The sequence below is a fragment of the Mytilus edulis genome, chromosome 4 (assembly GCF_963676685.1).
Source record: "Mytilus edulis chromosome 4, xbMytEdul2.2, whole genome shotgun sequence".
Lineage (NCBI taxonomy): Eukaryota > Metazoa > Mollusca > Bivalvia > Mytilida > Mytilidae > Mytilus > Mytilus edulis.
Window position 1 is genome coordinate 19,353,961 of NC_092347.1, and position 26,656 is coordinate 19,380,616.

A 26,656-nucleotide genomic window follows, 5' to 3' on the forward strand; every position below is an offset into this window, starting at 1 on the left:
TCATAACGATATTTCGATGTTATTAAATATTATACATTGCTCCAATGTATGATCATCCGAAGATTCCAGAGTACATAAACGGATCGTGGATACGATTAAGTGAGCAGTAGAAATATAATTGATGAACGTGATTCAATACACTATAAAATGTTTCATTTCTTTGTTGATAATGTGTTTCGTTGTAATACGTCTCTTAGGTTTTTTTTTAAACGTAAGATACTTGTTTGATACAAACTTTGAGAAATTTCAGATTATTTGAAGTCTTTTTTACGTTCTTGTTATGCTTTTAAAAAAGAGTTCTTAATTGCTTGGAATATTAGGAAGTGTGTTTGTTGGAATACAAGTTGATACAAGTGTGTCTATCTTGTTTTTACAGATATCAAATTCGAATTCAAAAATCATTATGAATTTAATGCAAAAAAAAAAAAACCAACACTGAAGAACATTGTGGTTGTAAATCTTGAATAATTAAGATCCGCAGTTATGTTTTCCCTTCTAAACGGAGTAATTATTATACCCTGTAAAGATCCTTCACAATCTAATGAATTATCAGTTCATTGGGCAATGCATTCAAAATGACGTAATTTATCTTTCTGAAATTTAACAAATGGAATAAAAGAAATACGTCGAAAAGTACAACGAAACCTTCACTAATCTTGTTATATAATAGAAATTAATTAAACAATTTATCTTCTCCTAATACCAAACTTCTTATCAATGGCAATAGCTATTACATTCAGGGTCGTATTTTATGTTTGAAGTCATAGGTTAACATGGTTAAGGAAGGAAAAGAACAAATAAAATATTAGTTTGCGGTATCGGCTTTATCTATACAATTGTCCAGTTAGTATTAACTGACAAGTTGTGTATTACTATGAATATTATTGATGTTTTACCAGGTTGCAATCTATAGGTTTCTATGTAAACAACCTCATTTTGATAAGTGCCTGTCCCTGACAAAAAAAATGTATCACTCGATGATTTATTAAAAGTTGTCCAATTGGCGATTATATCACATCTTCTTTAATTCAATACTACAGAACTTTTAACAGGTTGTATAACGTTTGAACCTTCTTACCCTGTATTTGGAGAAGTTTATCTCACCTTCTTTGAAATATTGCAGTTTTGCAATTATTATAAACGTTTGCATTCTGTTGTCAAATAGTACATTATACATCCTCTGGTTTACCTCTAACAGTTTGGGCTTCTGGCAAAGGTTGCAACCCATCTAATTTTTTTCCTTTTTTCATATGGTATACATGTTTCCTTACATCGTCCTAAGAGAAACGACGATAACGTAACACATAGATTTCTTACTTTAATCATGAATTGAACAAAATTTTACTACAAAAAAATCATTTCGGTCCCTCAATTGTGAATTTTTATATTTATATGAAACATTCGAGCTGTGCCTGCAATTGGAGAAAACATCTCTCAGCTAATATTGCATTTCAGAAATTGCATTCCTATCATGACTTTTTTCATTGAGATTCGCTGCTTTCATTGAAGCTATTTAACCAAGAGTTCCAAGTAATAAAGTTAAAATCACGCCTTCTGTCATTTTATCTAAGTTCAAATTGTCGTAACCACAATCAAGTCTTTTCTTGCGAATGTGATGATTTACCGAGTTATACTTATTCGGGTTTTAACTTAAACGACAACATAATAAATGGTGCGTGTAGAGAAAGGTATACCTACCCTTCTGAGCTATCTCCCCTTTTGACTTTTTTGCGGGATTTGTTTTGCCGAGTCCTAAATTTTCAAAGTAGTGTTTTATATACTGTTGTTTGTGTTTTTGATCTCCTTTTTTTTTAAATGGCGTTGCCAATTTGTATTTCACATTGGTTTGTTTAGTCTCTCTTTTTATAAAGTACACATTTTTTTTAAATGTCAAATTGATCCTTTAATAAAAGCGAAGATTTTTCAAATATTAATGATTATTAAAAGAATTTAAGCTCGAAGCTAAAGTGCAGTAATGATAAATGTCACGTTTGTCTTAGATTGAAGTTACAAAGCTATCATTTTCGGTAGGTTAAATTATCAATTCTCCTATTAGGGGCACTTGTTAAAACAAAAGTGTGAATTATGATGGTAGAACTGAAATTACTTCCTACTTATGATAAAGAAAGATTATGATCGCCGCTGTAGGGTTATTCCACTGTAAAGTATTTTTTAGATACAGAACTGTTTGTACGGATTGCCATGAAACATGTTCGCTGAAGTATTACTACAAGCTATGCAGTTTTTGGTGCTATAAAGAAAGAAGTGCAATTATAATATCGCGTAAAAAAAGAATATGAAGTGAATAAATGCATGATACGAAAACTATACACCCACATGATACAATCTTAGACACAGAAATCTAAAGATTTAGTACAACAGAACTAAGTATGCGCCCTTTCCATTAAGAAATTGTCTACGGCCACCAAACAACTTGAAAATCTTGCTACACTTGTTCCAACGATTATAGTTGCAATGCAATGTCATTTTGCAGATACATTTCATTGAATTCTAAGACTAATATATCGGTTAAAACAAGTATTTCAATAACGTTGCGAAAATCATTATCAAATCTGTTAAACAATTTATGAAGTTTTATTGATCTCGTAAGATTATTTAACCGTAGGAACTTTAAACCTTGGTTAACAAAAGACGTTCTTATAGAGTTTATGATGGATGAGAAGGATGGGTATGATTGATCTAACTCACGCATTCCACTTCTATAGCTAGAATGTTGAAATTACCTATTAATAGAGTGTCATTAAATGTAATTTAATAACTTTTCCCGCCGTTGTCATCCCTGGTAATTTAGATGAGATTCCATTACTGGAAAGGTCACAGTAACGCTAACAACCCTACAAAAATAGTATAAACTAATAGTTGATGTTTTGATATCATTATGAAGTGCAAAAATAGAATTCAGATATTATGTTAAAAACATATGTCATTTTTGTTACTAGTATGTATAAAGGCAACGGTAGTATACAGCTGCTCGTAAGTCATATGCATATGAGCAAACATTTTGAAATAGACAGTTAAAACTAATTTGTTTCATATTTTTCATGTCAGGCCTCTAATGGCTGATCATGCGCTCTTGGGTTTTCTTATTGTTGAAGGTCGTACGGTTGACTGTAAATGCGAAAGTCCAATTGATTTGAACGTGGCGGGGTAGTTGTCGCAAGGGCAATCATACTACATCTCCTTACTTTTATGGTGTTAGTGTCGAAGCCCGCATCCATGTGCAAGCAGGAGCCGTCAATTCGACCTTTCTCAATTAATTTTACATGTACTTCTATTTGTGAACTTACTTCTACTGTAACTGTGACCAATGTAATATCTCATGATGAATACATTGTATGTTTAATTAAATTTGCTGAAAATCAAATAACGTTGTACTATAAAAGTATTATAATTTGCTGTTACAAAAGTTTTACAAAAAGTTTGGAAATTATCTTGAAATACGAAATATGTCTCCCTAATGAAAATGTCAATTCTTACCAGGGCTTGGTTTATATTAATTGTCCTTTTATTTAGCTTATCATTTTTGTCTTTAGTTTTTTTTATTTTCAAAAATTTCGGCCTCGAGCATCACTATATACATTTATTGTCAAATGTCAATCTGGTGTAGAAAAAAGTTCAACTTTGATAATATAAAAGCCTATACATATACAATATATGTATGAAGGTTGGTAGATTCTTATAGACTCTATATATATATATATATATATATATATATATATATATATATATGAAATATTGATGTTATCCATGTTTGCAATAGTTCAAATGTAATTCTTGTTTGCAACTGTCGTGGTAATCACCCTAGACATATTGCTGTATGCAAATATTTCAGTTGTTCATAAAATGTCTTTTTTTCTGTAGTCGTACAAATCAAGGAAAACGATGTAGAAATATGCACCTATAAACATATAGATTTATAGCATGAAAATACGGATTTTTTGTGTTATTAAAATTTACTGTTACAAAATGATAGAAATTATTATAAATTAAGGAATGTATCTCCCTCATGCAAAGCTCTGATTCCTTTCACGGATTTGGCTATACTTTTTGGACCTTTTGGATTATAGCTCTACATCTTTTATATAAGCTTTGGATTTCAAATATTTTGGCCACGAGCATCACTGAAGAGACATGTATTGTCGAAATGCGCATCTGGTGCAAGAAAATTGGTACCGTTAATTTTATTATAGACTGACTTCTATTGCATTCAAACTATTTTAGAAATAGAGCTAATTTCCCATGAATTACATACACATCGGGTATAAAGCTAGCATTGACAGATGCTTTTTGAAATGTTACAAACATCCTTATATTTGAAATAAGCAACATGTGGATAAGAAAGTCAGAGTAATAGATAACAATTCAAAAATATGAATATATTGTTAGATTTCCAATGAAACAACTATCCACTACGGACCAAACTAGACGAAGAAGTAATTAACCAGAGGTTACTGTACGGCCTTCAACTTTGATCAAAAGCTATACGTCAAAGAAGCTATGGTAGTCCCCAGCGTGATAAAATGTGAAACAGTTCAATGAGAATCGATGACCTGATTTATTCTTAAATAACAAATCAAAACTCAAATAAGGTACACAGCTATCAGCGACAACCACTCACTCGGGACATGAATGTTAACAATGTGGTGGGGTTAAACACGTGTTTTAGCGTTCAGCCCAATTCTAAGTTATATTAAAGAGACGTTCTCTTTTTTCTTCTTAAATTTATAATAATTGCGTTAACAAATATATAGGATACTCTTTCATTTAGCATGCTCATAACAAATGGGTCAATTTCATTTGTATTGTTATTATGACATAAGTTAATTCGACCTGTTGATACTTTTAATAATGTTTTTTTTTGTTATTTTATATTAATATGGATCTTGTCATATACCAGCTTTGATTATTTGGAATATCTACTAATTTTCACTTCTTTATACTTCATTTGTATGAACATCAATATTATTCTCCTTTAATCTGTACAGGGAAGTTTTAGCTAGCTCTAATTGTTATCATAGTTTTATTGTTGATATTCACCCCAATTTGTATCTAGGGTTAAATTATGTATTTATATGACATAACTTTCTTGGTATTCCTAATTATTGGAAGAATTTTATGCACATAAGTAGTATACCTAAAACGACAAAGCTATTTTTTATTTACCTGTAGATATTATAAAAACCGGTTTTTTTCTAAAGTGATTATTTTTGAAGGGTTAAATATTTCGCGGTGATGTTTTGCCATGGCTTTGTTTGGACTTTTTTGTTTGCTTTTTGGCCTTGTATGTTTGTCCCTTATATTTTATTAACTGTGCATTTGCATTCAGGTATCGCAGATCAAATTTATTCGTTCATAGTGTGTTAATTTACTTTTGTTGATTGAGTTAAGCCTTCCAATTGATATTTTATCGTGTGGTTTTCTATGTTGTGATGTTATGCTATTGGTTCAGAAAAAGGGAGAAAGGTTTGGTACCATTAAAACGATTAATCCCGCTGCAAATGTTTGCACCTGTCCTAAGTCAGGAATCTGATGTACAGTAGTTGTCGTTTGTTAATGTAATTTATACGTGTTTCTCGTTTCTCGTTTTTTATATAGATTGTACCGTTGGTTTTCCCGTTTGAATGGTTTTACACTTAGTCTAGTAATTTTGGGTCTCTTTATAGCTTTTTGTTCGGTGTGAGCCAAGGCTCCGTGTTGAAGGCCGTACATTGACCTATAATGGTTTACTTTTATAAATTGTTATTTGGATGGAGAGTTGTCTCATTAGCACTCACACCACATTTTCCTATATCTATGTATATTAGTATGACTACCTGTAAAGCCTAAATAAAAGTTTGTTATTGTCCTGAGTGTTCTTGCATTTGTTTGTACTGTGTTCCTGTCGCGTGGTGTTGTCATTTTGGCGATATATTTAACATTTCCATAAAGCGCGAGGTTTGTGAGAACCAATGTGATTCCACAGTTTTCTACTTAATGAAAATGCCTGTTCCATGTCAGGAATATGGCATTTTTTCTCTCCATTCGTTAGATGTGTTTGTGCTTTTGATTTAGCCATTTGATTAGGGACTTTCCGTTTTGAAATTTCCTCGGGGGTTCAGTATTTTTCTGATTTTGCTTTTTATTTGTAAGTAATGTAAGTAAACAAGTTTCATACTTTTTCTGTATTCTCTCTTTTAAATCGAAAGGAAAGCTAATTGCGATGGAAATTTTTACATCCTGTTTTATTTCTTCCAGATAATTATTCATGTACTGTTGGTGAAAACTATCCATGTAGATTTCACCATACAACAACTGTTCGGTGTATCGACAAGAAATACCTTTGTGATGACAGGAATGATTGCTGGAATGCTGAGTCAGGTTCTGACGAATCTCTTTGTTGTAAGTATCATTTAAAAACAATAAGTTTCTCAATGCTCTTCAACTTCGTACTTTATTTGGCTTTAAACATTACTTGATTCGAGCGTCACTGGTGAGTCTTTTGTAGACGAAACGCGCGTTTGGCGTAAATATAAAATGTATGTCTTAAATCTTTTACCAATTAGTATTATTTGTCTTAGAAAGTTAAATGAAATAGCATAAGCAACACAACGAGTGTCACATGTGGAGCAGGATCTGCTTACCCTTCCGGAGCACCTGAGATCACCCCAGTTTTGTTTGGAGTTCGTGTTGATTAGTCTTTAGTTTTCTGTGTTGTGTCTTGTGTTCTTTTTTTTTCTATTTGTCTTTTTATGTTTTAGCCATTGCGATGTCAATTTTATTTTAATCTATGAGTTTGACTTTCCCTTTGGTATCTTTCGTCCCTTGTTTTTTAAATGACATTCATTATTGTACTTACTTACTTATCTTCTTCATCCCTAGTGGCACATAAGGCCACACATTCGTTACTGTATGATGCCATACCATTGGATAGATTATGCCAACGAAGTTAGGAAAAATAGTTCGGTGGGTGTCACTAATCGAACAGAAACTGGTAAACAAAATTCTGAAAATCATAATTTCATCGCAGATGTTCGAATCAGTTTCTGTTGAATTAAATTTTACTTTTTCACGTGATGTTCTAGAAACACTTTTTTGTTTGTTAGCTATTTTCATTTTGCCATTTCATTCTGCTAAAAATCTACCAATTATTGCTAATAACATTACATTTATTAAAAGATAACACCATTAAGACAAAGACAAAATAAAAAAAAACAATCTTTGACCTGTTACTAGGTTTCCAAATATAGAATAAGTACATTAATATTTGGATAACTCTTTTGTGTATATATCTTTACAAGCGTATATAGCATTTTAAACGTTCAATCAAAATAATACAGGGTATTTCTTTAGTGAAAAATTAGAAACTGATAAATGCTACACTTACTGTTTTAAAGAGGTAAAATAATTTAGATAACAGAACACCACCGCAACATATTTAAAGCAAGAGTTAACGAAGTCTTTTTTTAGGCTTTTCAGAGTTTTTAGTATATTTTGCAATAATGTGTAGATAGCAAGAACATTTGGTATTTTTGTACCTATGAAATAAAGTTAAGTAACTGTTGTCTGCATTTACATATAAGCAAAATGAGGACGAAATATTTATTGATTTTATATATGGTTGGAGATGTAGGGTACATGTTAAAAAGGAAGCAATACAATGGAAAATATTCATATGTACGCTAACAGACGGTCTTCTCCATTCAACATTTCGGAGAAAGACGAAAATACTAAAAGGACCTTCAAACTCATAATCCACAAGTCAGGCTATACATTCCATTTATCGATATATAAAAGTAAACATCCTCTATATTCAAGGTGGTTTATTTATGTCAAGACTACATTGATCAAATAATGCTCGTGCTGCTATCATATAAATATGACTTTATCGGAAGCATTGGCAGCTGTCACAATAAAAGAAACTGTCCAAGAAGCAGGACATCGTATTAATATACTGATGGGGGTTTTTGAAATACCGGAAGCTTATTGACCGTTTGAGGAGAATCTTGCTAGAATCTGTAACGGTCTTCTCCATTCAACATTTCGGAGAAAGACGAAAATACTAAAAGAACCTTCAAACTCATAATCCACAAGTCAGGCTATACATCCCATTTATCGATATATTAAAGTAAACATCCTCTATATTCAAGGTGATTTATTCATGTCAAGACTACATTGATCAAATAATGCTCGTGCTGCTATCATATAAATATGACTTTATCGGAAGCATTGGCAGCTGTCACAATAAAAAAAAATCTGTCCAAGAAGCAGGACATCGTATTAATATACTGATGGGGGTTTTGAAATACCGGAAGGTTATTGACCGTTTGAGGAGAATCTTGCTAGAATCTGTAACTTAACAAATCTGTTCCATTTCAAGTGGATTGAACATTAAAATACTTGTTTAACCTATGAATGGCATATTCGCATGCCTGTTTTTAATTTCTGACACTCACTTATCATGAACATATTGCTTGAATCTATGTAGTAAGTTGACGTTATCAATTAAAAATTTCCTTATTTTGCCATATCCGCGGGAGGTTGATTTTCATAGTTTCATGTATCCAAGTTATTGTCTGTTTTCCTTGTTACGTGAAGTTTGTGCTTTTCCCTTTAAATCTAACTAATATTATTCGTAGCTTTATATTTTGTGCCTGTGTTAAAATTGAGAACGGAAATGGGGAATGTGCCAAAGAGACAACAACCCGACCATAGAAAAACACAACAGCAGAAGGTCACCAACAGGTCTTCAATGTAGCGAGAAATTCCCGCACCCGGAGGCGTCCTTCAGCTGGCCCCTAAACAAATATATACTAGTTCAGTGAAAATGAACGCCATACTAATTTCCAAATTGTACACAAGAAACTAAAATTAAAATAATACAAGACTAACAAAGGCCAGAGGCTCCTGACTTTGGACAGGCGCAAAAATGCGGCGGGTTAAACACGTTTGTGAGATCTCAACCCTACCCCTATATCTTTAGCCAATGTAGAAAAGTAAACGCATAACAATACGCACATTAAAATTCAGTTCAAGAGAAGTCCGAGTTTGATTTCAGAAGATGTAACCAAAGACAATAAACAAAATGACAATACTACATAAATAGCAACAGACTACTAGCAGTTAACTGACATGCCAGCTCCAGACTTCAATTAAACTGACTGAAAGATTATGATTTCATCATATGAACATCAGGCACAATCCTTCCCGTTAGGGGTTTAGTATCATACCATCATAACATATATGAGAAGAACATAACCTGTGTCATGCCAACAACTGTTTTTTTTAATAAATGTGTTTAGTTCCGATGCAAAGACCCTATAAGTGAATCAATATTAACGCCAAAATATGCAATCTTTAATGACCTGACAACAGTATCGTAACTATATCCCTTCTTAATAAGTCTATTCAATTTTTTTTTTTAGTTTTTGAGGTGAATACTGACACCTTTGTGCTTTATAAAGAATATTTCCATAATAAATTGGATGTGAAATACCTGAACGTATAAGAAGTCTGCATGTTGAGCTATATTTACGAATGATGTCCTTATACCGATGATAAAATTTAGTAAATGTTTTACTAGTTTGTGATATCGAAAACCCTGGTGTAATAATTTTTTCAGTAATACATACATTTCTCTCGTTAAAATCTAAAACATTGTTACATACACGAGCGAATCGTACAAATTGAGATATATAAACACCGTAAGATGGTGACAAGGGAACGTCACCATCTAAAAATGGATAATTAACGATAGGAAATGAAAAATCATCTCTTTTATCATAAATTTTAGTATTCAGCTTTCCATTAGTGATATAGATATCAAGATCGAGGAAAGGGCAGTGGTCATTGTTAGTTAGCCTTTTCCTGCTCATACATTTATCCGTATTGCTGTTATGGATATTCTCGTTCGTCAACTAACTTTGTGGTTGGATTGCTTTTTCTACTTTAGAACACTTTATATGACATCTTCTAACTTTTAGATCATAACAATTTTATCATTACATTAGTAGCATAATTTACTATCTATAGAAAAAATAACAATTATGTGGTTTTGAATTAATTTGGAGATTTGCACAGAGAATTACTAGAAATCTGCAAATGGTATGCTAGGGGTATGCAAGTAGCAAACTATTTTCTTATCCGTTACATCTTATCCTATAAACTACACTGTATTAAACCTAGTGTTGTTATAATGAATTAAATCTTTAAATGTTTCATTTATGTTCCGGCAAATGAAATTAGAAAGAATTACGACTTCAATTATCTTATTAAAGGTTCTGGATGTAAGCTGGTACTAAGCCTGCCACGAGTCATTAATCAGCTGTTATTACTAGTGGTAATCTTGCAGTAATAATATGATAATAATATAATTTGGTACATTGAATCTGTCAGAAGCAATCAGAAATAAGTTAATTGATTGATTGGAGATGGTGTTTCAGTGTGGTCCGGTAGTACTTTACTAAATTCTTGTACTCTCTAGACTATTGAGAAATTCTGTTACAATCCATGGGTCAATTTTACGTTTTCTTATAAGAATCCATTGACTGTAAAATCTTGTATTGCACAAAATATACGCATTTTTTACATATATTTCTTTGAAGATTACTTTCCTTATATCTACTTATGATTTGAAGCAGGAATGAGAACTAAGCTTAATATATATTATAATTAAATCTGTTGGCAAATACTTTTCAATATTTATTGCCTTTTTTCTCAAGCTATCGTGATTTATTTTTTTCATTTTTTCTTTCGATCCATAGCCTTTTATTATCCCTCGAATTTATATTCTCTCTTGTATTTGTCGGGATGTTTTTCTAAGTAAGATACATGCACCTGTGCTTATATGATATAATTTGTCTCCCTTTAATTTCAATTAATAATCCCCTTTTCGATTATATTTTAACGTACATGTAGTAGCTTCCTGTTTTCTCCTCGAGTTGTTTTTGTCGATGTTGTACTTTGATTTTTGTTATTCTCTACACATAGATAATTTAGCACTTTAAATCAGTTGATTTTATTATGTGCTGGAATGTTATATTTATTTTTATATACTATAATTTGAGTTCTTTTTTCTCTTATATATTTTTTTTCTTGTTTTCCTTTTGTTTCCTGAACTTTTGTTTGCCTTTGAACATAGATTATTTGATACTTATCCTTGTACATTGTAGATTTGTCACAGATTTTAGACTTTATTTACCCTCATGCATTTTTACAATCAATGTCATTGGTAACACCTGTATATATATCTTTGTTTTGTATTATTTGATAATACCCTGGATGCATGATTTGTGTTCCGATCTACATTGTATGTATTCAACTCAATCAAATATTTTCGGCATTTAAAAACATGTCGTATGCTTTTAAATAGTTATTTGTTTTTGGATGAACGTATGGTGACGTCCTGTTGTTTAATGATTGTTACTAGAAGGAATTTGCTGGTGTTTAGTGAGCATCTTTAATGATGATATATTCATTTATTTAATTTGTGTCTTATACTGTCAGGAAATTGTAGTATATAGCAAAAATAAGGTTTAACAACCTTGAACCGAACTTAATTTAATTAACAGTAATTGTACCTATTTCTTTGAAATCATCCTTGAAATCGACGAGAAGTAAACATTTCACATCTAATAATGAACGAAGGAAGTTCATGTTTGCATTTGATTAGTTCGATCTGAAAGATTTCTTTAAATAACGTTAGAGTTGCTTCTAGTTCAAATAAACACATTCCCATATAACACTAATAAAATGTTGGCAATTTTCTTTCTGTATTTTATTACAAACTGCAGTTTAAATAAACATGTTCTTCAAATGAAGAGTATGCCATAAAATTTGTAAATCATTAGCTGAACTGTTTTGTATATGTTAAAGGGTTAACAAATAGTGCTTTCGTCCTTAACAGTGTAATGTTTAGTTAACGTTTAAATTGTCCCTTGGTATCATCATATGTTTTATCCTCATATAATAATGTAATTAAAATTGATTCTTTTCATTATAAAATTGTTTACGGGAAGCCACAATGATTGTACTGAAATCGTGCACCATTTTTGTTTGGCGCATATACACAAATTTTTGTCATATTCTATTTTAGAGTGTTTTTTGGGTTTTTTATTACATATTTTCGTGTGTTATTGTTTCTATTTGTATGTGATTGAAAATTTTCAATAAAGTATTATTGAATTGTTCAACTAGATCTGTTAGTTTACAACGTGAATATGAAGAACCCTTCCGTTAATTTGACTTAAAACATTTCAATAAATGTGTCTTATGTGAAAAAAAATCCTCTTTGATTTATCTCAATCCTGTTTTTTCTTAATGCCCGCGTCACACTGTCCCGATTTTTACGCCGATGGCCACACGATAATGGAAATTTTCAAAATCGGGACTGATCGTATCCAGATCGGGCTATTCGTAGTGCGATCTTTAACCATCGTAGAACCATCGGCCACTTTTCTAGCCTTCGGGGACAACTTCGGGAATGGTTCTAAATTTTTTAACATGTTAAAAAATCCCCGAAGGTGCGTCCGATGTTGAGGGTTCGTATTGAGTTCGTATCACCATCCTCACTATCGTTATGTCACCGGGAATGCATCTTTGAACATCGTATTGCATTCGTGTTTCCATCGTTTCCATCGGGCAGTTTTGACATTACGATGTCTACACGAATGAATCACGAAGATACCCGAAGGTCTTACGATGGCAACGCGACTTCGTGAAGACCTCGTAATCCCGTCGTGTTGCCATCGAATACAAGTACGAAGGCGACAAGATGGAACTACGACGGCAATAAATCCAGCTAAATGTAAGTTAATTTTCGCGCTAAAATACATTTAAAGTGCCATGCGCGATATGCACTGCTCAGTCTAATACGACAGTTAAGAAAGACGTTCACAAAACATAGAGCTCATATCATATGATTCTATGAGAACAAGAAAGGCGACAGCGTTGTTTCTATTAATTCAAATGGAACAAGAAGAGCAGCTATTACAGGCTCAGGATTTACTTTTACAAGTAAAATATTATTTCAAAAAGTTTGTCAATTTTTCATATCAAGTAACATAATGAAAATCATAAACGCGCCTCGTACACCAACACTGCAGGTACACGTATATAGGGAAACCAACTTTTTCTTCATTATTCTGATTTTTTATGTATCGTCTGAGTTATTGTCATACGAATTTTTACTCCATAACCATTTTGTTTTCTATATGTCATATTTTGCCGCATTTGTTGCTTTCCCCATATCCTTCCTTTTGTCTATATTATTATGATATTCTCCTGGAAAGAGCTCTTTTTGAATAAAAGGGATCAACGAACCCATTACCTTACCTTTAAGATAGATCAGTAAACATGGGCATAAATATGGGTGATTATTCAGACTAGTGCACATATTTTACAGTTCAAACAAGTCAATGCCGAGCGTGGCATCCCCTCATATGTAACATATTGGGGACAAATATGGACACTATATTTGTATATGACACATGCAGAAAATGGTAAATTGAATATGCATATTTGATACACATAAGCAATTTTTTTAGAAATCAACCAAAACATTCAATAACTGGAAATACCTTTAATATTGTCTTTAGAACCAGCAGGTAAAAAAATGAGCAACCAATTTCCTGTGTATTATGCTATTTCAAGGAGGAAAAAAAGTCCATCTGCATGACCTTGACCTTTGGCCTTGAACGTAAAAAATGTCAGATCATTACAAGGAGGAACAATATACCAAATGTGGTTAAAATCTTTTGAAGAATGTTTGTTTTAGAGTGTCCACAAGGGTGATATTGCCTTGTATTATAACTGCCACTGTGACCTTGACCTTTGAACTTTAAAGTCAATAGCGCTTAAGATATTCTTAACGAGTAACACCATACCAAGTTTTGAGCATTTTGGTTCTAGAGTGTCCATAACAATTTTATCTACACGCAACTTACATGTAGTAGGCGAGGGGATAATAAACTAAGTTTTATAAGAATTTGACAAAAAGATCGATTTCCCGCCATGCATGGCAGACTTTATGGAAATATTCTTTATAAAGCACAAAAATGTCAGTATTCTCCTCAGAAACTAACAAAACCTTTAAATAGACTTATTAAAAGGGGATATAGTTACGATACTGTTGTCAGGTCATTAAAGATTGCATATTTTGGCTTTAACATTGATTCACTGATAGGGTCTTTGCATCGGAACTAAACACATTTATTTCTAAAAAAACAGTTGTTGGCATGACACGGGTTATGTTCTTCTCATATATTTTATGATAGTATGATACTAAACCCCTAACGGGAGGGATTGTACCTGATATTCATATGATGAAGACATAATATTTCAATCAGTTTAATTGAGGTCTGGAGCTGGCATGTCAGTTAACTGCTAGTAGTCTGTTGTTATTTATGTATTATTGTCATTTTATTTATTTTCTTTTGTTACATCTTTTGACATCAGACTCGGACTTCTCTTGAACTGAATTTTAATGTGCGTATTGTTATTCTTTTACTTTTCTACATTGGCTAGAGGTATAGGGGGAGGGTTGAGATCTCATAAACATGTTTAACCCCGCCGCAATTTTGCGCCTGTCCCAAGTCAGAAGCCTCTGGCCTTTGTTAGTCTTATATGATTTTAAATTTTAGTTTCTTGTGTATAATTCGGAGTTTAGTATGACGTCCATTATCACTGTACTATTATGCATATTTTAGGGGCCAGCTGAAGGACACCGACGGGTGCGGGAATTCTCGCTACATTGAAGACCCATTGGTTGCCTTCGGCTGTTGTTTGCTCTATGGTCGGGTGGTTGTCGCTTTGACATATTCACCATTTCCTTTCTCAATTTTATTGTACAGAAACGATAGGTTGTCGAAATTCTGTTCGTATCTTTTAGACATCGAATGGCCATCGCGCCATCATCGTAATCCATCGTGTAGCTTTCGTAATCCATCGTGTAGCCTTCGTGATCCATCGTGTAGGCTTCGGCTGAGATATGAAGCTTTAAATACCCGTCTTCGGTTAACCTTCGTATGTCCATCTCTTGCAGTCGTGTATAAGTTCGGCACCATCGTATAGACTTCGTTATTCATCGTACTTGCTTCGGTCACTTTTTGGTATTTTAACGAGATCGGGACCAACTTCGTACGAACTTACAATTTTCGCATTCGGGTGTCCATCGTATATAAAAATCGGGACAGTGTGACGCGGGCATAAACAAATATATCATAAATATTGTCAAAAAGAATCAAATTATGTTGCTGAATATTTTTTGGATTATCAAGATAAACATTTGTAAAAAGTTAAAACCATTATTTTCCAAACAGATGTAAAATTGAAAGCTCTAATTAAGCGGTTTTCTGAAAAAGCACATATACTTCGAATAGTGATTAATAGTTTCCTTAACAATGGATGACAATTCGTTGGAAAACATTTTTTTTTTTTTTTTTGGTAATTAATATGTTTTTGTATTTTCGCTATAATACAGTAATTATATTATAGTATAACATTGAAAGTAGATACAGAACAAAAAAATGATATTGCCTTTTCTACAATTAGTAAATAGAGATGATCGTGCTGAGATTAATCATATGAATACATTCACTGCAAAATAATTTTTATTTTTATTAAAATCTAAGAATAACCTCATTTACAAAGTTGTCCATATACTTTTTTCAGCTATCCAGGCTTCTAATTGATGAAAAATTGATGATAGTTATTTTTGAGTCTTATGTGTTCCACAGCATATTAATTTGGTATAGGTTTATATGAATTTTGGTTTATTGTTTGGTTTAATGAGGAAGAATTGATGACAACGTTATATTTACAATTTGCTTCATCATTAAAACATCATCTTCTTAGCATACTGATAGCTCATATCTTTCTTTCAGTAAAGCCAAACCAGACATGCGCAGATTTGCCATATCTAGCTGAACGACATATAGAAAAATACTTCATATGTCCAGAAGGGAGATGTTTACCAGCATCCGGGCCTGAAAATGCAACATGCAATTATTTTTATGATTGCCTGAATGGAGAAGATGAAGAAGGATGCAGTAAGTCTAAAAAGAGATTAGATTATAAATTTAAATGTAGATTAATTGTCCAAATGAAAAAAATAGACTTGTTTAATGATAGTGATACAATGTATTAGAGCATACTTAAAAAAAAAGGGTTTACCATTTCAGAATTGTTCATGCGTATAAATTTAATTTTATGTTTGACATTCGTCCGCTGTTTTCTATACGTATTGTCTTGAAATTATGGGTCACAAACACGACCTACCTTCATTAGGATCATTCGTAGTCAAATTTTAAGACGTTTATCAAGGAGCTGTATTACAGAATTAAAGTTAAAAGACAAAATAAAACCATTCGATATTAGCATACATTGAGCTTTTTTTTGTGTTAGATTATGAAGTATGAAGTTTCAGTGTAAACGACAAATATATAAATCAGAATCCTTTTTTTTCGAGAATTTATCATAGTTAAATCAGGAACCTTTCTTGTCTAACAATCAAACACGCCAACACAAAAACAATGTTGTTTTTTTACTCAATTGCTGCACTGAGCAATTGATAGAGTTTTTTTACAAATTATCACTGGAAAAGATAAAAGGGGAAATCGTTTACTTTTAAAAGGTAAAAAGTAATTACAGACTTCATCATTGCCTTTGATATGCCATCTGTACAAAAACACATTGTTTACTGAGATTAATATGAACTAAATATATATCATGTATGTTATTCAGTGTTTCCTGATTGTGCAGTTGACGAGTACAGGTGCACTAATCACCAGTGTATACCTGCAAGTCGACAGTGTGATGGGAATTTTGATTGTTTTGACCGGACAGATGAGGCCAACTGCGGTAAGATCGAATATAAGGTCGTTAATCCAAGCCAATGTCCCTCACACAATATGTGTCAAGTTTCCGTTGAAGGATTATATTCGTTTCTTACAATGGAGTAGACTATATGTTCATTTGGTAAAGCTTAGTACATTAAAGCTCTAGTCGTTCTAATAAAACAAGCATTAAAGAAGTCTGGATAATACATGAATAAGACAAATACCAAACATAGATCGAATACAAGATCGTTAATCCAAACAAATATCCCTCACACAATGTGTCTCAAGTTTCCGTTTAAGCATTATATCCGTTTATTACAATGGAATAGACTTTTTGTTCATTTGGTAAAGCTGAGTACATTATACCTCTAATCGTTCTTATAAGACATGCATGAAAGAAGTCTGGTTAAAACTTCAATAAGACAAATACCAAACAAAACATAAAAAACATTAAATCCGTGAAGAGGTCAACACTCATTCGTTAACAATAGACAAGTGTTTATCGCATATGACAAGTTGTCAATCAACCTCCTTAGAGGTCAGACGACTTTGCTTTGTATAATATGCCTTATACTAGAGTATCTTTTTATAGGACTATAATTTACATCTGCCTATTTGATAAAGTACAAAACAAAGTAGAAAATTGAAATACATTAGACTTAAAATCTAAAAAAACCAAAACAGTAGGTAGAATATTTTTTTCTTATTAAATTTTACTGTGAACAAAGCTGCACAAAGAACTGGATAATATAACTAACAGAATGTCATTATAATTAATCAATCAGTAAAAATCAAGTCCTGTGGCAAACACGAAAAATACCCTCGCAGCTAACTATCTATAGTTGACTTATCATAAATAATATAATAATGGCATGCCGAAAAAGTTTAACCAACAAGGTGAAGGGCTTATAGCTTGAATAAAAAGAAAATCTAATGGTGAACAATGAAGCAATGCACCTTTAAATGTTTATCTTTTTACTGCAAGGTTTGAAGTTAGTTAAAATTGGATTAACATTATTTTCAGGATTAACTGCTTGTCAAACGGGAGAAATAAAATGCCGGAGCGGTCAATGTATACCCGAGGTCTGGTGGTGCGATTATGTTAGGGACTGTCCAGATGGCAGTGATGAGACACAGTGTCCTGGTAAGTTTTACAAAGTATATGATAGTTATTATGTTGTCATAAAAGAATCATTTATTGTCAAAATACGCATCTGGTACGATAAAAAGGGTATCGTTAATAATTTTAGGGATCTAAGACTGCTTGATAGGGTCAAAGTTTAATTGAAAGGCGAAGTGAAATTATCTGAGATTGATGATGTGAGTATGAAAGACAGCACTGACAACCGTATTGGTAGTACAAGTTATGTTGCACATTGTTGGCTGAATCGTACCTAAGGAGTAGTTGGCACTATAAAAAGCCTGTATGAAATACAACAACTTACGACAAAACAAATGTAAACAACGCTTAATAGTTTTCAACCGTCCGAAGCATTTTTTCTGGATTTAATTTCATCAGGAATGCTGAACAACTACCACTGAATTCCAGGTTATTTATTAGTAGTATCTTTTAGTTACTGCGAGTTCTCTAAAAATCGATGGTTTGTATCGTCGTTCTTTTTGTTAGTTGTTTTTGTGCTTGGTGTTAGTGTTGATTCAATCCGTCAATTTCGTTTCAACTTTTTTGTACATTATTTTCTGATATTGTTCTGTTACACTATATTACGAGGTACGGAAGAGGATTTAGTGCGTGTAAACGTGTTCAACCTCGCTACATTCGGCATGTATGGTTTGTACATAAATCAGGGTGTTGAATTTTTCCTTTGGATTGGTTACATTTTGTATTACCTTTTATAGCTTGCTTTGCGGTGTTGGTTATGTTCATAGGGAATGTTCTTCTATAATCTCTGTTTGCTTACATTCTCACTTTTTGCCTCGAGCGAATATTAGTCTGATTGGGATTTTATTTTCCTGCCTTTTCTATTTGTACTGACTTTATTATAAGAATACAACAAATATTACTCTAAGGACACTCACAAATAGACAAGTATATGTCTACCTTTCAAGGGCTTCAAAATTTTAAGTAGAGTTATCTTTAAAATGTTTTTGAATCGAAAGAAATATCATCTTTTGATTTTTGTATTTTCTGTCCTACGCGTTTTGCAGATATTTTCTCTTGAACCTTAGTTTTTCATCTATCTTTTTAGAGAGGAGATCATGTGGTTCAAATGAATTCACCTGTAAGAATGGCCAATGTATTGATATGAATCACGTGTGCTATTATGATCCAGATAACCTCACAAGAAAAGGTTGTGCGGACAAATCTCATCTACTTAACTGCAGTAAGTTACTTGACAGAATTATGACTAAACACTGTTTTTTATTTGTATTTTTATATTCCAAAATTTTGATCTGGATCGAACACGATGTTAGTCTATTGACTCTGTTGCCGAGTTGTCTACGTAGACAAGTTAATACTGTAATCACTAGCCAGTCAACACTGAGGTTGTGAGTTCGATTCCCGCTCGTGCGGGTGCACTCGACTCCAAACTTAATTGACTAGGATTGTCAGTTATCCTATCGAAGGTCGATGGTTTTCTCCGGGCTTCCTCCACCAATACAAACTGGCCGCCACGAAATAGGCGCTTAAAAGTGGCGTTAAAAATCCAAAAAAAAAAAATTTGCAAAAAAAAAATATTTAAACTTTCATAGGAAACACGACAATGTTGAATAGGATACTTACCGTTCGTTTTGTGTTAAGAATTGCAGATGATGACGAAAACATCTTATCCAAGATATCTGGCTTGTAATTTCATATGTCAGACACGCGTTTCGTCTACTAAGACAGGCCCCATTAGTAACGCTAAAAAAGTCAAATAGGCTAAATAAAGTACGAAATTGGAGAAATTACTAAAAGCAATTCAAATAAATATTTTTTATTACGGCTTTTACTTTTCTTTCTCAAGTGTTTTCACTCCTTTTGTAAAACAAATTATCCGAAGTTTTGTTTTTTATTATCATCTATATTGATATTAAGGTGATGTCAGAAGTCAAATCAAATAAAAAGCTACTTATATATATGGAAATATATATAATGGTTCCCATGAAACCAAAAAACAATCCTTAACTCAGAATGTACTAATGTCTTCATGACAGTTCTGATTTGATAAGTTAATAAAACGATAACTTGAAATCAGTTCATTAATGTACTGCTGACAATGCAATATATTTTTTCCAGAAGTAAATTGTTCCAGAATAAAACTGAAATGAAACGATTAATGACATACAATTGGAAGTGTTTTCTTGATTTAAGTTTTGTACGGACAATCGCCTTCCTTTAAACATTCATTTCTCGCTAGTTAATCAAGCATGCAATGAAACGTTTATTCTCAAATTCATTTAGTTAATAAGACATTTGTGTGAGACTTTAGTTATTATTCAATTTTCGATTTGTTCCTAATGTCTATATTGGATTACAGACATATCTAAAAGTTCACCAACCCACTTACGTCTAACGTTTTACAAATGAGTCAAAATAAGTAAAGCTAAAGTAGTCATCAATAAACAGTTACTCTAAACAGGGTCCCACAGTTACTATGCCGCGGAGGAAACAGAAAAATATTTGATTTTACGAAGAGGAGGATGTTTATGACCTCTTTTATGCTTCTGCTTAACCTTTAATAAGCGTTATAAATACAGCATAAAAAATGTGCTAATCTCAAAAACATATGATTTTTTTTTACAACACGTAATTTTAGAATAATATTTGTCTATATAAAAAAGAAGATGTGATATGATTGTCAATGAGACAACTGTCCACAAGAGACCAAAATGACATAGACATTAACAACTATAGGTCACCGTACGGCCTTCAACAATGAGCAAAGCCCATACCGCATAGTCAGCTATAAAAGGCCCCGATAAGACAATGTAAAACAATTCAAGCGAGAAAACTAACGGCCTTATTTATATAAAAAAAAATGAACGAAAAACAAATATGTAAAATTGAGAATGGAAATGGGGAATGTGTCAAAGAGACAACAACCCGACCAAATAAAAAACAACAGCAGAGGGTCACCAACAGGTCTTCAATGTAGCGAGAAATTCCCGCACCCGGAGGCGTCCTTCAGCTGGCCCCTAAACAAATATATACTAGTCCAGTGTAAATGAACGCCATACTAATTTCCAAATTGTACACAAGAAACTAATAACACATAAACAAACGACAACCACTGAATTACAGGCTCCAGGACTTGGGACAGGCACATACTTAAATAATGTGACGGGGTTAAACATGTTAGCGGGGTCCCAACCCTCCCCCTAACCTGGTACAGTCTTTCACCTGGGTTTTTGCCATATGAAGTAAACATGTACTATGATTAATATGGAAACATAATATCTTCTATAAGATTGGTAAGGCTCAGCTCCTTTTTTCGTTTACTATATACATGTATATTACTAATAAACACATGAATCCACAATCTGCAAAACGACATTTCACGTTAAATTTACATGTCTAAAATATATGTTTTTACTGCAACAACGGATGGCAACAGTCGTTCAGTAATGCGAGTTATATATTCTTTTTCATTTTAAATATTCAATTAATAACTCATAAACCTGTAAACGTTACATTATACATGTTATACATCATGTCTATATGACAGTTACTATGTGATAAATTAATGATAATCATTTTTGTAGATTTTAATTTTAAGAAAAAAATTAACCCGCCAGCAATGATTATTTCTGTAATTATAACCTTCTGTGATTTTTCTATTTTTGCATGGAAATATGTAATTGCTGATAACACTATATACCTGATTTGAACTATCATTAGAATGAATAATAGAAAATTTTAATCTTTAAGTCATACACATGAACAGTTGCCAAAGATGTGAAATATTTGAATTGATAGTAATAACAAATCCGTTTGTCAAATACTGTGCTAACGGTAAAGACTGGAATTTCAAAACTTATAAGTCAATAGAAACTGCCAATTCCATTGCAAATCTCAAGAAGAAAACAGGTCCGTTTAACGGTACAAATATAATTAAGGATTGAGCAACACGATCCTCAACACTCAATAAAAACCAGAGTTGATTGTGGATGATGCTTTCGAAAGCAGCAGAGCATGCTTCATTAGTAACATCAGACGTCTTCTTCCTTTCAAAATACATTGGAAGGCATGTGATTTCTTACTATGAACCTCACCCTATAACTATGTACACATGTAGCCGTTTCGTTTTTGTTTCCTTACAGTGTAACGCCAAATTACCACTTGAATAATATGTATTGCATTATAAGGCATTAGAAAAAAGTTCGTATTTAAATATGTGAAGAAATATTTTTACCTTAAAATATTAAATATGCACAACATGGCATTATCGAAAACTATACTATACAATATGTGTCGTTTAGATCTAAGTTCATGTTGACTTGAACCTAGTTGCTATAAATAAAGGCAATAGTTGTATATCGCTGTTCAGTCCAGACTCACACCACACAACCAATTTCTATTTAATCAAGAACCAGCAGGTGTTTTAAAAAGCTTAAAAACGTTTTGATTTATAGGTTCGTGGCAGTGTCGAGATGGTCAGTTTAAATGTAATAAGTCCTTTTGTATTGATGGCCAGAGACTTTGTGATGGAGTTCCAGACTGCACAGAAACATATGTGGATGAAACAAACTGTCGTAAGTAATCAAACATAAGATGTTATGTATGGAAACTTTTTATAACCGAAAAGGGATAACAATATAACGCTAAGTTCAATTGAGTTAAAAGTATACCATTCCAAAATACTCTGTTCTGATTTCATCTTCATTAGAAATTGTCTACATTTCGACACTGACCTTCTACTTTATGTTATTGTTATTGCTTTTTTGTTGTTGTTTAACCTTTCAGCCAATCTGTCAATTGATACTTACTTTGTAGCATAAGATACAGACGAGGTTTAAGAGCGTTCTTCGAGTTTTGTCCAATCACATATTAGGTCTTGTTCCTTGTGTTTCAATTGTTTTTTTTTAATTGTTCTGATGGTATCTTTTTCATGGATGTCTAATTTCATTACATAGACGTTAAGCACGATATTGCGTCTCAAATGGTAACGTCAAATTTTTACGTTTTACGGCGATTACCGATTATTTGGGATAATTTTTGTATTTCGCTTACAATTTTTGTTTTGCACATCAATATGGATACTTCTTATAATGTTTGTTGTACTGAATATGCATTGAATATTTCCCAATGAAAGTAACGTAAGCAACAAACAACAAAATATATCGTATTTGGGTAATGCATATCTTTATGAAATGAGAAGATATATACGGTATGATGAGTGCCAATGAGACAACGCTCTACCAGAGATCAATTGACATAAAACGTGTTAAAGTGCAATGTTTTCCCATTTAGATCCGAAAAGGAGGAGGATATATATTTTGCTTTAATATAAAAAGTTTGTCGAGAATAACAAGTGAAACGGGTCTTGCTTATAAAATTCACTATACTTTTTTTAATAGCGGTACAATATTAGATTATGAAATGAAATGATTGTCAGAAAAAAAGGTTAATTATAATTCATCTCATATGTTTACAAGCTTTGTATGATGTGGAGAGGTATATAGCCACGCTTTAGGCCAAATTTTATTTTCACTTTAAATTCTATACACATGAATCTTATTGCAGAGAAATAAAAAAAATATCGCAGTCAGTTTACGATTCCCAAATTTGAAAATTTGATAAAGATGATTTGTTATCCTCTTGTGATACAAAACTTTTTCACAACTTAAGAACCTCATCTAAACGAACAAACCCAGTCTTCGGATTTTTTTTTATGATGCTTTGTGGTCTTGTTGATAGTATTTGACTATCAAGAAAATTCTATCTGAGGAACTATATACAGATGATCCACCATAAATAGCGTACCCCGAATCGACAACGTTGAAAACGTACGAAAATCGTCCAGTGGACAAACTTGCAAGACATTTCATTTCTTTTAAAACGAAGTCGTTTTGACTACGCAAGTTATCAAAAAGTATGTTGCTGTTTTGTAAAGTTAAAGCACAATTACGGAAAAGGACTATTTAGCATGCAACTAATCTGAATTTTTAATAAATAACGTCGTAAATGACAATTTATTTGTAAAAAACGGCGAAATCCGATATTGGACATCTTGCAAGACATTTGCCAGAGGCCGTTGCATTTTTAGATGTAGTGTGAGTGCTCCAAAAATTTGATTTTGATATGGTCTATGTATGCACATATGTGAGCCGAATTTACACAAACGAAATATCATATAATCTTATATTTTAAAACCTGTAAATTTTGATAACTTAACATCTTCCAAAAGCTGACCAATATGAACACTATTTGTTTTTGCCAAAAAATAGCGTTGGTCGTATCAGAAACACATATCCAGTAATATTGTTATACTTTATATATAGAGCATATCATTCATTCGAATTTTCGTGGATATAACACTGTTTTGAAGAACACAAACACCCCTGCTAAAGTGATTATGCGTATAGTCTGTTACGTCTGACACGCATATTTTTGACGTTTTGTCAATATGTTGTCCTTATTTTAGACTAAAGTAAAATATGATAAAAAAAATTGTACTTTTTTTCGGAATAGTATTTACCTGTCTAGTCTATGGATATAAGTTTTATATAACTTACTGTTATGATTTTATAGAAAAGCTGTTTATTAGTGTGGACTGGTTGATTACACGGTATTGACGCAATAACGTGCGTAACGTCATAGTAAACAGAGAGAAAAACAAATTCTTTAGAGATTTGTTCGGACCTATCTTATTTATGTTGAAGATACAAATATTCTTTCAAAGTTTTCATGTACATGTACGTCATTAATCGTATAATAAAACTTATAAATGTTTAAATTTTAATTGTTGGTCTTTTTGCAGAAACATAATTTGTATTTTTGAAGATTCACTATTGACGATAGTTCCTATCACCGTATTAGGGATCAAGATATATCTCGATAATGAAGAAAACAAAATACCCACTAGTTATTGGTTTAAAGTAAAGGTTATTTACTTTCTCAACACAGCATTTACCAAATTATTGTGTACTTTATTTTTGCAGCTTATTCATGTCCGTATCAGGTAGACGTATGCATTTGTAAGGAAGATGAAATGAATTGTACTAATCTTGGGTTAGAAGATTTGCCTGAATACCTGACTCTAGAGCGTAATCTAATCAAATTGTAAGTTTAAATGTATTGAAGTAATATGAGGCAGGCATTACCTGTGAAAGGGGACGAAGTCTGTATGATTTTTTTTTAATTCAAACGGAAATACCGTAACGTTTCCGATTTTGGCTCTGTTGTTAGGGATTTTAGTTGTGACGTTATTTAAGTTATGACGTCATATGCAATGTAAACAAAGAAACGCTATCACTAGGTAACGTTTTTTCATATCAAGGAATTATTAAAATTGAAATTGATATTGTGTTCCTTCCTATTTTATTCTAGACTGATAAATACATATTTTACTCAAAATTTCACGCAAACGAGACCGGAAAGTCAAAAGGAAATACATTGTAGATTTCTGGGCAGATACGGGAATTCAAAACATGACATAAAAAAGTTTGAACGATTTTGAGTTTATTAATTTTCCCGATTTTTTTTTGATTTTTTTTATTGAATTTTCTACTGTTATTTAGATTTTTAAGTCAAAGTTAAAAAAAAATAAAAAGTATGGTGTCACCCCTTAATGTGGTGGAAGATGCAGTAAAAAGTATATTTAAATCATTTTCCTTTAACTATCTCGTCTGAAACTATATCGTATCCGCCGCCCCCCCCCCCCCCCCCCCCTAAATCCTCCCACTTCCGTTGTCTTCAATCTGTAGGACTCTTATTTCAGCCGAACTTTTTCTTTTTTAAACTGCAAAGTTTAATATTTTTAGTTCGAAAGGTAAATAAATTATGAAAGAATTCAAAATTTGGCAGTATCGTTATGTTTTTATACAAAATGCCTGATTATACTTGACATATATGAATTTAGACGACAGTAGTTTACCGATGTTCAAATCTCGTTCAAATCTCGTAAATCGATTAGAAAGAGACAAAAGAACTGATAAACAGCTGTTGAGTATAAAATATCTTAGTAACATCAGATACCATTAAAATGTTTATAAATGTGTATCTCTGTCCATCCGCTGCAAACTGAATTGAGAATATTAAGTTGACTGCGTACAATTTTAACTCAAAATAATGAGTTTGATCGATATTGTCGGTTTCGTTCAGTGATTGCTGAAACTGCCCAGGTCAAGTATTAGTAATATTCCTCGTATGCTGACCATGGATGAATGCGGTAATTCGTATGCAGATTATGGATTTCGTTTGTTGTTTGATAGAAGTCGTCAGAAACACGTAGTTAAAAGTTGAGGTGCAATGTTCAGTGTCAAACGGGAAGTGGGAACACGGAATCCTTGTTGGCATGTGAAGTAAATAACATCATTCAATGATTTTTTTTTGTTGTTCTATAATGAAGATCTTCCATATAGATTTTTGGCCACCATTTGCTGTAACGGTCCTGTACTTTAGAGGTAGCCTTGTGTTCTGTTTATGGTTAAGGGATAAATATTTTTCAGGGCTATGGATAGTATTAGTTATGGGTGAAGGTTAGTTTTATGATTAGTATAGGGATATATTTAATGGGTACCTTAAAAAAAAATGCTGGGTTTCATTTTAATTTTTTAATTAAAATAAAATTAAATCTGGAAATGAAAATTTATAGAATTTTCTCATTGTTTTGTTTTTTTGGAAACATTAGTTTAAATTATCACTTTCCTCTAGACATGTA

General features: G+C 32.3%; 1 protein-coding gene across 3 annotated transcripts in view; it reads left to right on the forward strand.

Annotated features, from left to right (window-relative positions):
* The window catches only part of LOC139519162 (G-protein coupled receptor GRL101-like), a 106,513-nt gene that overhangs the window by 63,897 nt on the left and 15,960 nt on the right, over positions 1-26,656 (forward strand). For all 3 annotated transcript variants that reach the window (XM_071310997.1, XM_071310998.1, XM_071310999.1), the window contains 7 exons: positions 6,256-6,399; positions 15,879-16,043; positions 16,738-16,854; positions 17,857-17,976; positions 19,040-19,174; positions 22,407-22,526; positions 24,936-25,056. In XM_071310997.1, coding sequence (XP_071167098.1) covers positions 6,256-6,399; positions 15,879-16,043; positions 16,738-16,854; positions 17,857-17,976; positions 19,040-19,174; positions 22,407-22,526; positions 24,936-25,056 — 922 coding nt within the window. The remainder of the gene's footprint in view (positions 1-6,255; positions 6,400-15,878; positions 16,044-16,737; positions 16,855-17,856; positions 17,977-19,039; positions 19,175-22,406; positions 22,527-24,935; positions 25,057-26,656) is intronic.